The sequence below is a fragment of the Corticium candelabrum genome, chromosome 5 (genome assembly GCF_963422355.1).
Source record: "Corticium candelabrum chromosome 5, ooCorCand1.1, whole genome shotgun sequence".
Classification (NCBI taxonomy): Eukaryota; Metazoa; Porifera; class Homoscleromorpha; order Homosclerophorida; family Plakinidae; genus Corticium; species Corticium candelabrum.
In genome coordinates, this window is record NC_085089.1 from 7,961,543 (window position 1) to 7,972,964 (window position 11,422).

Consider the following 11,422-nt stretch of genomic DNA (forward strand, 5'->3'; position numbering starts at 1 on the left):
CCGTACGTAATGCAGGGTGCAGGGACAGTTGAAGAGGATCGTCTCACCCAAGAAATTTTAGCTAACTTCTGTAAAGGAGAAGATTTGACGCACTATGACACCCTACATCTACGTAAATGTGAACCCATTTTGCAACAATTCGTCAGTGCTTGCCTTCAGAACGACAAAACAAGTTGTATGGCAGATCACTGTAGAAGAATTGTTCAGGAACTGGTCGTTTGTATGATGGCTCCTTCACGAAAACACAAAGCAGAACACAGAAAGACGCTACCCACCACCTCAAGTTACTAACCTGTTTGAGGACTATGCATTCTTTCCTAATTTCTCTCAGTGCAGAGGGTAGTTGTATTGGCAGTTGTGTAGTGGGTCATTGGTAATGCTGTGTTTTATGTTTAGTATTCCTAAATTTCAAGTTGATGTTTACTGGGGATGTAAAACAACAATTTGTCACAAAAAGAAGAAAGGACACCGTTCTCTGTCTTCCGGCATATTAGCTACATATTGCCCTCATGGAATATCATACGTGTTTGAAGTGTTGCAAAATGTTGAGTCACCAAGAATACCATTTTAAATGATGCTGTCTCGGTTCAAAGAGCCTCCACAATATATTCTTTATGACAACGCTTATAACTTACATGAGTATGTGCTGAACAGGTAATTATTAATTAATACGTACAGACTGAGAAGATGAACATATTGTATTTGACTTGTTTTTAGAGAACCAAGGCTATTTCAAAATTCAATATTCCTTGTTGATCGGTTTCATTGGTCTAGCCACTCAAGGTGAGGTTGATAAAGATGAGCCATTGTGTGTCACTGTACAATATACTGAAGTACTGTAATTTAGAGTTGTTCAGATATGGCTACTGTGTCGACAGTTACAAGAACAAAGTTTTGGAGAGTCTGAACACAGCAGTCATGAACAGGACATTCAGGACTAATCCGTTTGAAAAGCCAACTTTCATATGAAACAAGCTAATTTTATTAGCCATGTAGTTTTGCTAACGTTTTTGGCATTTAAAAAATAGAAGCAGAAAGTAATAGAGTTGTTCATCTTCTGTTTGATCTCCAGCTGAGTACATTTTGGTAAAATCGATACACAGTTTTCTCAAAGAAAATTAATGAAGCTCATCTCAGTTATTGCGCAGTTACGCGCAGTTGGGTGCGCACTTATGCGCAGATAAGCGGGCAGGTCCCGGATAAAAACTACGTGCTCGATGGATAGGTTGATATCAATGTAATAAATCGGCAAAACGTGAACCGTGGCTCCGAATTTTCCATGACTGTACTGTACTACTAAATAATTTTAGGAGTAGACACGCGCGCGCGTACACACACACACACACGCACGCACGCACGCATACACACACGCACACGCACACACACACACACACACACACACACACACACACACACACTCAGTCTCGCGCAGCCAGACCCTCTCCCGCGTAGCTAGCTACACCAGAGCCATATATATATATATGGCTGTGAGCTACACGCTAGCCTCGTACCCAGGCCCTCTTGCGCGCCCGGAGAAGAGGGCCTGGTTTTGATATGGTGTTGCACTACGCTCTAGGCAAGCTTAAGCTGTGTAATGTAGAGCTGAAGGAGCAGCAGCGTGTTGTCGTAGAGCACATCTACAACGGAAACGACGTCTACAGCTGGCTTCCTACAGGATACGGTAAATCGCTGTGCTATCAACATGCACCGTATAGGATTGACTGTAAGCTAGAGAAATGTGGTGAAGAAGATTGTGGATATGTCGTCATTGTCGCGATCGTGTTTCCTATAGTATTGCTGATGATAGAACAAGTCAAAGATTACGCGAACGCGGAGTTTCACTTGACCTTGGGTCTAGATCTAGGGCTTCATCACTACTGAACACGGAAGCTGTTCCACTGTAGATTGCGCGCGACATTATCGGCTCGAGATTCTAAACAACGTCGGTTCCGCATGCGTGCCTGCATTACCACGATTTCCTTCTCATTTATGCGCGCATGCGAATACAACGTGTACCAGGCCCTCTTCTCCGGGCGCGCAAGAGGGCCTGGGTACGAGGCTAGCTACACGCCTGCCTTGGACCCCTAGGCCCTGCGCAGGCTTTGCCGATACGGAGCTCTTGTCGTTTCTTGTTGTCGACGTTGTTGTTCGACTCTAAGGGATGTTGTATCAGTTTCATCGAAAGCAAACGAGACAGTTGATGCTGTGGCTGACTGTTGAACTTCTTTGTTTGAGTCAGTGCAAATTTGTAGCTGCGACGGACCGTATTTTGCAGACTGTTCACGGCCATGTCAACGCGCGAAACTTTACTTACTACCGCCTGACACTTGGTAGGAAGTTCACAATTGTGTTGGACAGCCTCGAAGGAGACGCGGATCTCTACGTTTCTGAGGGCAACAGACAGCCGCACTATCGAGACCTCGACTACAACATGAGTTCAAACACATGTGGTCGCGAGTTGATTGTCATCTCACACAAGCTAAAGCGGCCGATAGTAGCAGGCGTGATAGGACACGAACAGTATCCGGAGTCAAAATTCTTGATGACTGTTGTTGATGGAGAGCTTAGTTATGACGATGCGGCCAAGATTTCTCCTGAAGATTATAATAAGTCACAACCTGATGGGAAAGAGAACACAGCCTGGAACATTTTATCTTTACTACTGAAATTGATACTTGAAGTTTTGCTCTAATGAACATATCTAGACCATAGTTTGCGCTGAGACGTAATGGCAGTAATGTTTTCTACTGTACAGTTGGCACACTCTGCTGTGTTGTTGTAGAAAAATAATATAGTTATGGTATCCTGTATTCTACTTTTTACCAGTTTTTGGTTGCTTCTACGAGACTGCTGAAACCTTCCTCACAGAACCCTTTGACATATGGAATGCAGTTAATGTAATGACACCAGCTACAGAATTCAGTGTTCTGAGTCTGGTAGAAGACGATGAAACCAATCAAGAAGAGAGAAAGAAGCAGAGGAAGAAAGACAACTACACAGCACATAACACGGCCACACTGCCATCGCCTTCCCAAACGGCTGACTCGGTCATGTCGTAGGTACTTGATGTAGGGAATGATGATGAACGCAGTCGTTGTGCCAATCACGAATCCGCCGATATGGGCAAAGTTGTCCACATATGGTGTTGTTCCTACAACTAAATAATAGACACAGTCACACATGTCATAACAGGTAAAAACCCTAGTGGTCTGAATACTCAATATCACGATGGTGTCTAGAATGAGAGCAGTTAGCGTTCTGCACGGTTTCTGATAGTGACAACTCCAAGATAGAAATAGGTCGACATACTTGACACCTAACAAACCCATCAGTGCACCTGATGCACCGACCTTGGAGGATAACACAACAAGTTAGAAGAGCAACCATTAACTGTAGACATTCTAGGGATAACTACCGATTGAGACTGAGGATCAAATATACCACTCACGAGGTAGCCACCAATGCCACTAATTATATAAACGATACCAATGGAAAGCCATCTGAAAACAATACATTACCTTTATATCAATAAACCAAGCAAACAAGTTGTGGTGTGTGTGTATGTGTGTGTGTGTGTGTGTGTGTGTGTGTGTGTGTGTGTGTGTGTGTGTGTGTGTGTGTGTGTGTGTGTGTGCAGTGGCATTGCGTGGGGGCAAAAAGTGGTGAGGCTGACTCGCTGCTGAGACTTCGGCTCCGGTCTTTGATATTAAATATTGTGAAAATGCCCCGAAAAGTGGTGGGACTTCAGCCCCCTGTAGCCCCTATTACCGGATGCCGCTGGTGTGTGTGTGTGCGTGTGTGATGTGTGTGTGTGTGTGTGTGTGTGTGTGTGTGTGTGTGTGTGTGTGTGTGTGTGTGTGTGTGTGTGTGTGTGTGTGTGTGTGTGTGTGTGTGTGTGTGTGTGTGTGTGTGTGTGTGTGTGTGTGTTTCTGTCCGTTTCTATCCATACCCAAACTGTCGTTCTACTTTAATTCCCAGCCACAGTTGGAAAATCAGCACTAAAACAATGTGAATGATTCCTACACATCAAAACAACACCATCACATTCTATTGCCCCATTGCCTCTAAATTACACAAACTAAAAGTGTGTGCACTTCACATATGCATTCAAATGCAAAAAAACTTAATTAATTAAGATGACATTAATCAAGTACTCAGTAAATTGTAAAGCATTACAAGAATGTCATGCAAATCATACTATAAATCCAAGCTAGGTTGCATTCACATGCATTCTACGCACTCACATGTACTTGTACTGTCAACCAAGAAATTTTTGTTGGCATAAACATTTCAGTACCTCCTAAAAATTCCTTTTCAGTAACGATCTATTTTCAGTGAAACACCTTGGAAGCTCGAGACTCCTGGCTGGATACACAGTACACTAGGCCACATTCACGTAGTTGTGAAACAATAGTAAGTGTGCACTACATAGTTAGATAATAATTGCAATAATTAATTTCCATGTTCATGGACATTGGTGTTGTCATACAGGTTTGACAACTTTCACAAAATTGAGGTAGAGATTTAATTTAGGTACACACTTCATAGGCCATACCAAAATTACGGAAAATAAACCGCCACCGAAAATTTCTTAGTTTACAGTATTCTCATCGACCTACTTCAAGTTCTGAGTCACATAATTAATTTAATTAGATCAAAAACATCAGTAGTCTCAACTACAATATAACTTATCAAAAATAAAGAGAAAAATGCAATAGATTATGTCGTGCTCAACCAGATCAGTCTGGTTTGTAAAGTCTATTACAAGTACCAAAAGCAAATACTGCTTCAGAAGTACTTAGACCATAACGGCTGTCTAGAAAGAAGACATGACTTTACGAAGGATCCGAGTAGATCCCAGAAACACTGTTTTCTGTAAGTGCTGCAGGTTGTGATGACCTGGAATAATGCCCAGCCACCATGCAATACCTGCGTGCACTGTGCCCAAAGCTCCCAAGACCACCGGAACCACCAGTGTTCGACAATGCCACATGCGGCTTATCTCCACTCGCAAGTCGCTGTACTTCACCAACTTCTCAGCATGTTTCTTGCCAATGTCGCCATCAGCAGGACAGCTGATATCAATAAGAAGACAAGTGTTTGTCTTCCTATTTCTGAGACAGATGTCTGGATGATTGGCTTTGATCTTCCCGGCAGTGGGGATGGTGGTATCCCACATCATAGTAATGTCATCCGTCTCCAAAAGCTTATCAGGATGATGCCGGTACCACCTGCTCTCCACTGGAACCCCAAAATGGCGACAAACACCCCAGTGAATGATGGAGGCCACCTGATTGTGTCAATCAGTGTAGTCCATCGGTGCCAAAGCACTACCTGCCACAATGTGGTCAACTGTTTCCAGGCCTACACTTCACATGTGGCAAGTATTATTATTATTGTGTCGTTATGCCCCTCCATAATGGGCAAGTGGGGTCGTTACCCCCATCTGGGCGCCCACCAACCCGGCAGGTGAGCCCAGCAGGGTACATGTTTCTGTGTAGTCCACATGGCGATCAATGACTAGCCAATTCGATATAGCGTGTTCAAACATGCAATCTACTTCTCTGGCATCAGCCTACAAAAACCATGAAAATGAGAAAAAACCGGAATATGGTGAACGTGTGAGAGAGATAGAGAATGCAACTTTCAGACCCCTCGTTTTGCAGCAACTGGTGGAATGGGGTAAGAAGCGTCAATTTTTTACAAGAGAATAGCTGAATTAATATCAATCAAAACAAAGAAGACCTACACTGAGACCATAAGAATCATCAGGTGCCGTCTATCGTTCAGTCTGATCTGTTCAGCAATTTATGCATCCGAGGTAGCAGGTTGGCAAAGCACAGGCCCTTCCGTGCAGAAGAAATTGACATCATCAGAACTGAGGTTTGCCTCGCTAAGTAAACTGATTTATGATAGAGTAGTAAGTTTCTGAGTTTTCTAGAGTTTTTGCGATTGCTGTATTATTGACATGGACAATACTTAAAAACAGATACCATTTTCAAAAAAATTCGATGTAGATGTGTCGTTATGCCCCTCCATAATGGGCAAGTGGGGTCTTTACCCCATCTGGGCGCCCACCAACCCGGCAGGTGAGCCCAGTGGGGTACATGTTTCCGTGTAGTCCATACGGCGATCAATGACTAGCCAATTCAATATAGATTGCAGGCATTACGGTGACCGCGTACTCGATACAGCACGCCTAGTGGATATCAACAACCACCAGGAAAGCACTGGACGTCATCGTCAACGGACCGTTCGCCAGACCACAGAAACTCCCCAACGACTGAAACGAGTCATAGTCTCACGGATAAAGCTAGAGAAACATGAGAAAGAAAGACAGACAAGTTTCACAATTTACTGTCGTCACTGGGGTTTGAACCCCCAAACCATGGAGTGGTAGCCATTGTCGCTGACCACTAAGCCACGGCGGTGACTATTATTATTATTATTATTATTATTATTATTATTATTATGGCATAGAAACATTAACCCCATCTACAACCCAAAGTGCATTTCATATTACAGTTTCATATAGGTAGTTCCTATATATATATATATATATATATATATATATATATATATATATATATATGTATGTATGTATGTATGTATGTATGTATGTACCTCTACAGTTTCCAATGTACCTGCATGTAAGAATATAGGTGTAATAAAGCGATACCACTGATTTGCATTCTCCTGACTGTCAGCAGAGTCCGCAAATGCTGGCACCCGACACACATCAGCCAGACAGTTGACATCTCTGCAGAGAGACTACAACAAGGCAATACTCGATTTACTCAAAATCATTGTGATAACCAGACTGGCAGCACACATACAATATTTGAGTGCCAGTAGCCATTCTGGAAGCTGCAATTCTCTCTGGACGTCAAAATGCATCCGGCGTCGAGACCCACACAGCATGGACCAAGTGTCACTCCACCATCACACAACCCACCGGACTGATCACACTGAGACGCTCCGCCAAGCACAGTTCCGGGGGTTGGAAAGCTGCAGCACAGAGGAAAGTCACGACATCACTCGTTGCGTGACGCTAACACGTTGTAAGCACCTTTTGCATTGCTCTTGCAGAACCATACCACATGCCTTCGACCCGTCATTCAAACTGCAGCACCTCAGGTAGTTCTCTTCTATCCGCTGCTGCGCTAGTCTCGTTAGTAAAGCCGTGTCTTTCCTCATACACTGAAACACGCAGCCGGACAACCAGAAAAATACACAAAAATAAAAAAATTAAATTTGTATTTAGAAACCAGTGTAAACTTGGCAGCATTGTGCACAAAAAACGAGGGGTCTGGACCAATGAACCAGTTGGACACGACGCCTCGTTTCACCGTCTCATTGTAGTTCTGTCCGAAAATGGGCACAGAGACGAGCTCCTCCGTGACCGGCGTAAACGATACGGGCGCTATGCCTCCCGCAACAATCTCGTACACAAACACCACCACCTCGACGAGCGTCACTGTTACTATAAAGTACGGCCTGAAACGATACTGAGACGACGACGGGTCTGTCTCATATCGAGGTGGAGGCCTCTCGGTTCGCTGGCGCCGATATTTCTCTTCATTTCTTTCGACACCAGGCGGCACACTTGGCGTTTGCTTCGCGTCGCGAGATGGCACGTAAAACTCGGTCGTTTTATCGTATCGCTTCTGGCGTCGAGAAGACGATCTGTAGTTGTTGTCGTGCAAAAGAGGAACAGACTCCACAGTCCTCCGCGAATTGCTCATCACAACTTGAAGACAGTCCAGCCAGTTAGGCACCGCCTACTACTTGTAACCATGCCCACTATTTAATATCCAATTAAATACACACCCTTTCAGGCTTTTGTGAGCGCCATCTTAAGTTTAATGTAAGATGCAAAAGAGCTCGATAGAGTGAAGAATGACTGGTGTGCAACGATAGACATAAAATGTTGTCTTGCCAACACTCTGCACCTCTAAGACCCTGCCCTATTGTCCGTCTCATTGCAAAATATTTACACAGAAATTGCATAACATTCTAACACAGAAACTTGATTTGTAACACTGGTATGCCAAATCAACATTAGCATGTGCAAAATATGTATACACAATTTGATATTGTCAAAGTCTGCTTTTACACCAATGGCACCAATGGTTCTGATATGAAAATAAATTTGAATTCTTAATTAAATTTGAAACTATTAACTATTTGTAAGTCATTCAACCAAGCCTACTACGACTGATACTTGTGGAACCATCTGAGTAATACAAAATGTTAGTGTTGTGGCTCAAAATTGCATCCACAGCTGTACGAATAACAAACCTGTAGCATATCATACATGACAAACAAGATGCTCAACCAGAGGACTGCATAACATCGTATTGCAGCTGTACAAGTTCTGTTGGTTATGAGCAGTGAAGTTTATCGCACACTATTATAAACACGGAATTCCAATGTCAAGCAGGTTCAGACTAAAGGAACAGAAAGCAGCAGAGTGAAGTACTGCATCTACACTAGAGTGATTCACTATTACTAAAGCACAATAGTTGACAACAGTCATGACTATGTGAAAGAAAACACTTATACAACAAATACGAGTACAGTGCTAACTCACCACATAAGGTCAACTACCAATCTTCCAAATTACCAAATTTCTAGCTGCACTAAAGTTTCATGATAAATCAATCAAGGTCATCATCTTGTAACTACACAACACATCAACACATACATAAGACAGCACATTGTACCCTACAAGATACAAAAACACTATAATGCTGCCATTCTAACCTGGGCACCCTGTCCACTTGATTTAGTAGATACAACTGTAGGGAGCCGCTGCACAAGCATCTGGAAGACATCGGGAGGAAGAGCTTGCTGGTACATTTGTAATAACTGTGTGGGATTTCCTGCAACTTTGAGAGCTGCCAGGAGGTGCTCGACGCAACCTTCCATATCACCAGATGCAAGAGCTTCTTCTCCCAGTTGAACTTCATTCAGAAAGAATTCCTGTGCAGCAGAGGCAGCATCGCCTGCTTTGGCATGCTGCAGCAAAGTAGCATGCAATTTCATCAATACTATGCCAAAATCATTTAGATTACTACTAAAACAAGATACTAGAAAAAGACTACTGTAGGAGCTATTAATTAAGATGACTATAACTCTTAAAATGGCAGCCTCTACACAGTCACCAACAAATATTTTTATCAACTAGACTCCCAATAGTGTGTGTGTGTGTGTGTGTGTGTGTGTGTGTGTGTGTGTGTGTGTGTGTGTGTGTGTGTGTGTGTTTGTGTGTGTGCATGTATACGTAGATGAAGTGTTTATAGTTTTGGTAAGTAAGGAAATCATTCATTCATTCAATTAAACAAATATGTTTTGCATCTAAAGTTTCAGTGTTACTTAATTAATTATTAAATTGAACAATATTAATGCGACTGCAAACTTATTTGGCAACCAGCAAAAAATGCGATCACCTTAGCCTTTGCTTCTGATTTTGCATTTTCCTCTTTAATTTGTTTTCTCTCTAAACACAGTATAGTGTAACGAAAAAAGACAAAGAAAAAAACAGCAAGTGCCCCATGTGTTGACCGTCAATGAGCCCCCACTTACTTTCCCTGAGTTTCTTTTTAAAATCAGGAGCAGTTCTTCTTTTTCTATCAAAATATATACAGTAGCCGAGAAAAGCGAGGCCACAACCACCAAGAACAGCTAATTTCAGCGCCATCTGGAAGTAGAAAGTAGGCGTGACTGAAGAAATCTAATTGGTATCAATGGAAGTCAATGGAGATGCCGATTTCAGTTCGGAAGATGAGGCTGACGACTTAAAGTATTCGTGTATGGATGGGTACGTGCCATTATGTCAAGATGAAGAAGGTGAAGGTGTTGGAGAACAACAACTTACAATCTCTTCCACTGTTGATGACGAAGATGAGGATGAAAATATGGATGACGACGACGATGCATATGATGATGATGACGACACTGTAGATGATGGTCCTAATGACTGCAGTGTTCGAGATGAGCTTAACGATGTATGTTGTAGGGAGGCGTAGCTACACAGATTGCTCATATCAACTAACCTATGAAGTTTAATTAAAATACTGTGCACGTGTTGTTAGACTGCTGAAGCAAATGGCGCGTGTACAGCAGTACATGTAGAAGCAGAATCATCACAGTCTAACTCGAAGAGTGAAAAGGAGGATGAGAAAGAGGAGGCAATGTCTCAGGGTATTTTAATACATGAAATATAATTAGACAAACAGATCCATAGCTACACAGCTATTTTAAGATGAACTAAGTCTAGCAGAAAGGTTGTGTTGATGCACACACACACACACACACACACACACACACACACACACACACACACACACACACACACACACACACACACACACACCACCACCACCACCACCACCACCACCACCACCACCTTCTGTATTGCTTCCGTCTAAATGGACACACACACACACACACACACACACACACACACACACACACACACACACACACACACACACACCACCACCACCACCACCACCACCACCACCACCTCCTCCTCCTGTATTGCTTCCGTCTAAACGGACACACACACACACACACACACACACACACACACACACACACACACACACACACACACCTCTACTTTGTGGGCAAACTGGTTCAACTAGAATTCAGAAACTAGAGATATATTGTGACTGCAAATGGGTAATCAACTTCTATTTGATTTACAGCTCAGGCTGATTTGATACGAAGTACAATGGCCAGATTTACCTTGCCTCCCTCTGTAACTCCTGACTGGGCAAAATTGATACCAGAAGAGGTGTGGAAATCACAACTGCAGTCAGGTCTTACCAACAGACGAGTTCCCGTAATGCATAAGGCAAAGAAGAGTAGAGAGAAAACTGACCGGAGTTAACTTGTGCTTCAGTAGATTACTTGGCTTCTATGAGGCAATGTATCTAAAATATGATTTGTGGTGTTTTAATTAATTAAAGCGATATGAGACAGACAACAGATATTGTACTAATTTAGTCAACTACACTACATTCCATGGTGATTGCCATTTTGCATATTTCATCAAATATGAAAACCTGTTTGACAGGAACCTCTCTATGACAATGCCTTGAGGATGTTAGTTTTATAACACAAGTACTGTTTATTCTGTAACACCTACCACAAATTATTCAGTTTCTGTTCAGAATAGGTACTGGTAACTACGGCCGGTACTGATAACTACGACCGTTACTTACCCGTATACAACTAGTTGTGCCGTACGTGTCATGTGCTGAAAGCAACAAACGGCGTCGTGTCCAAAAGGAAAAATGGTACAGCAGTGTAGGATATACTCATCAACCAAGCCACACAATCACATCAACTTTGTTCCAACACCATGTCATTTCAATGTGACTTTTGTATGCCACCAATGAATCATAAAGCA

General features: G+C 42.7%; 4 protein-coding genes and 1 long non-coding RNA gene across 5 annotated transcripts; 3 read left to right on the forward strand and 2 right to left on the reverse strand.

Annotated features, from left to right (window-relative positions):
* The first annotated feature begins 36 nt into the window (after window positions 1-36).
* Window positions 37-1,091, forward strand: LOC134180536 (uncharacterized). The gene is made up of 4 exons (XR_009970016.1): window positions 37-339; window positions 397-654; window positions 718-783; window positions 850-1,091. It is a non-coding gene; the product is annotated as an uncharacterized LOC134180536 (long non-coding RNA).
* A 1,004-nt stretch (window positions 1,092-2,095) lies between these two features.
* LOC134179764 (UPF0669 protein v1g209471-like) lies at window positions 2,096-2,813 on the forward strand. The gene has a single exon (XM_062646721.1). The coding sequence runs from the start codon at window positions 2,162-2,164 to the stop codon at window positions 2,690-2,692; it is 531 nt and encodes a 176-aa protein (XP_062502705.1). The 5' UTR covers window positions 2,096-2,161; the 3' UTR covers window positions 2,693-2,813.
* LOC134179763 (inactive rhomboid protein 1-like) lies at window positions 2,789-7,764 on the reverse strand. Its single transcript, XM_062646720.1, has 8 exons — window positions 7,269-7,764; window positions 7,070-7,200; window positions 6,837-7,008; window positions 6,645-6,771; window positions 3,950-4,019; window positions 3,416-3,500; window positions 3,218-3,350; window positions 2,789-3,157 (listed from the first exon to the last, which is right to left on the reverse strand). The coding sequence occupies exons 1-8, from the start codon at window positions 7,743-7,745 to the stop codon at window positions 2,820-2,822; spliced, it is 1,533 nt and encodes a 510-aa protein (XP_062502704.1). The 5' UTR covers window positions 7,746-7,764; the 3' UTR covers window positions 2,789-2,819.
* Window positions 7,765-8,403: 639 nt separating this feature from the next.
* On the reverse strand, window positions 8,404-9,760 carry LOC134179960 (mitochondrial import receptor subunit TOM20 homolog). Its single transcript, XM_062647006.1, has 4 exons — window positions 9,589-9,760; window positions 9,453-9,502; window positions 8,767-9,021; window positions 8,404-8,684 (listed from the first exon to the last, which is right to left on the reverse strand). The coding sequence occupies exons 1-4, from the start codon at window positions 9,701-9,703 to the stop codon at window positions 8,661-8,663; spliced, it is 444 nt and encodes a 147-aa protein (XP_062502990.1). The 5' UTR covers window positions 9,704-9,760; the 3' UTR covers window positions 8,404-8,660.
* LOC134179959 (uncharacterized) lies at window positions 9,750-10,996 on the forward strand. Its single transcript, XM_062647005.1, has 3 exons — window positions 9,750-10,010; window positions 10,098-10,206; window positions 10,716-10,996. Exons 1-3 carry the CDS (start codon window positions 9,750-9,752, stop codon window positions 10,898-10,900), a joined length of 555 nt encoding a protein of 184 aa, XP_062502989.1. The 3' UTR covers window positions 10,901-10,996.
* Window positions 10,997-11,422: the final 426 nt, after the last annotated feature.

Bases quoted from the DNA above. Each gene is read 5' to 3' on its own strand.
- LOC134179764 (XM_062646721.1), top strand. From the start codon at position 2,162: ATGTTGTATCAGTTTCATCGAAAGCAAACGAGACAGTTGATGCTGTGG.
- LOC134179763 (XM_062646720.1), bottom strand. From the start codon at position 7,745: ATGAGCAATTCGCGGAGGACTGTGGAGTCTGTTCCTCTTTTGCACGAC. The intron at 7,201-7,268 runs GTTTCTAAATAC...TGCGTGTTTCAG, and splicing joins ATGCTGCCAAGTTTACACTG to TGTATGAGGAAAGACACGGC. The intron at 3,351-3,415 runs GTAGTTATCCCT...TTATCCTCCAAG, and splicing joins TTGATCCTCAGTCTCAATCG to GTCGGTGCATCAGGTGCACT.
- LOC134179960 (XM_062647006.1), bottom strand. From the start codon at position 9,703: ATGGCGCTGAAATTAGCTGTTCTTGGTGGTTGTGGCCTCGCTTTTCTC. The intron at 9,503-9,588 runs GTAAGTGGGGGC...TACTGTGTTTAG, and splicing joins TAAAAAGAAACTCAGGGAAA to AGAGAAAACAAATTAAAGAG. The intron at 9,022-9,452 runs GTGATCGCATTT...ACTTTGCTGCAG, and splicing joins AATCAGAAGCAAAGGCTAAG to CATGCCAAAGCAGGCGATGC.
- LOC134179959 (XM_062647005.1), top strand. From the start codon at position 9,750: ATGGAAGTCAATGGAGATGCCGATTTCAGTTCGGAAGATGAGGCTGAC. The intron at 10,011-10,097 runs GTATGTTGTAGG...ACGTGTTGTTAG, and splicing joins TTCGAGATGAGCTTAACGAT to ACTGCTGAAGCAAATGGCGC. The intron at 10,207-10,715 runs GTATTTTAATAC...TTTGATTTACAG, and splicing joins AGAGGAGGCAATGTCTCAGG to CTCAGGCTGATTTGATACGA.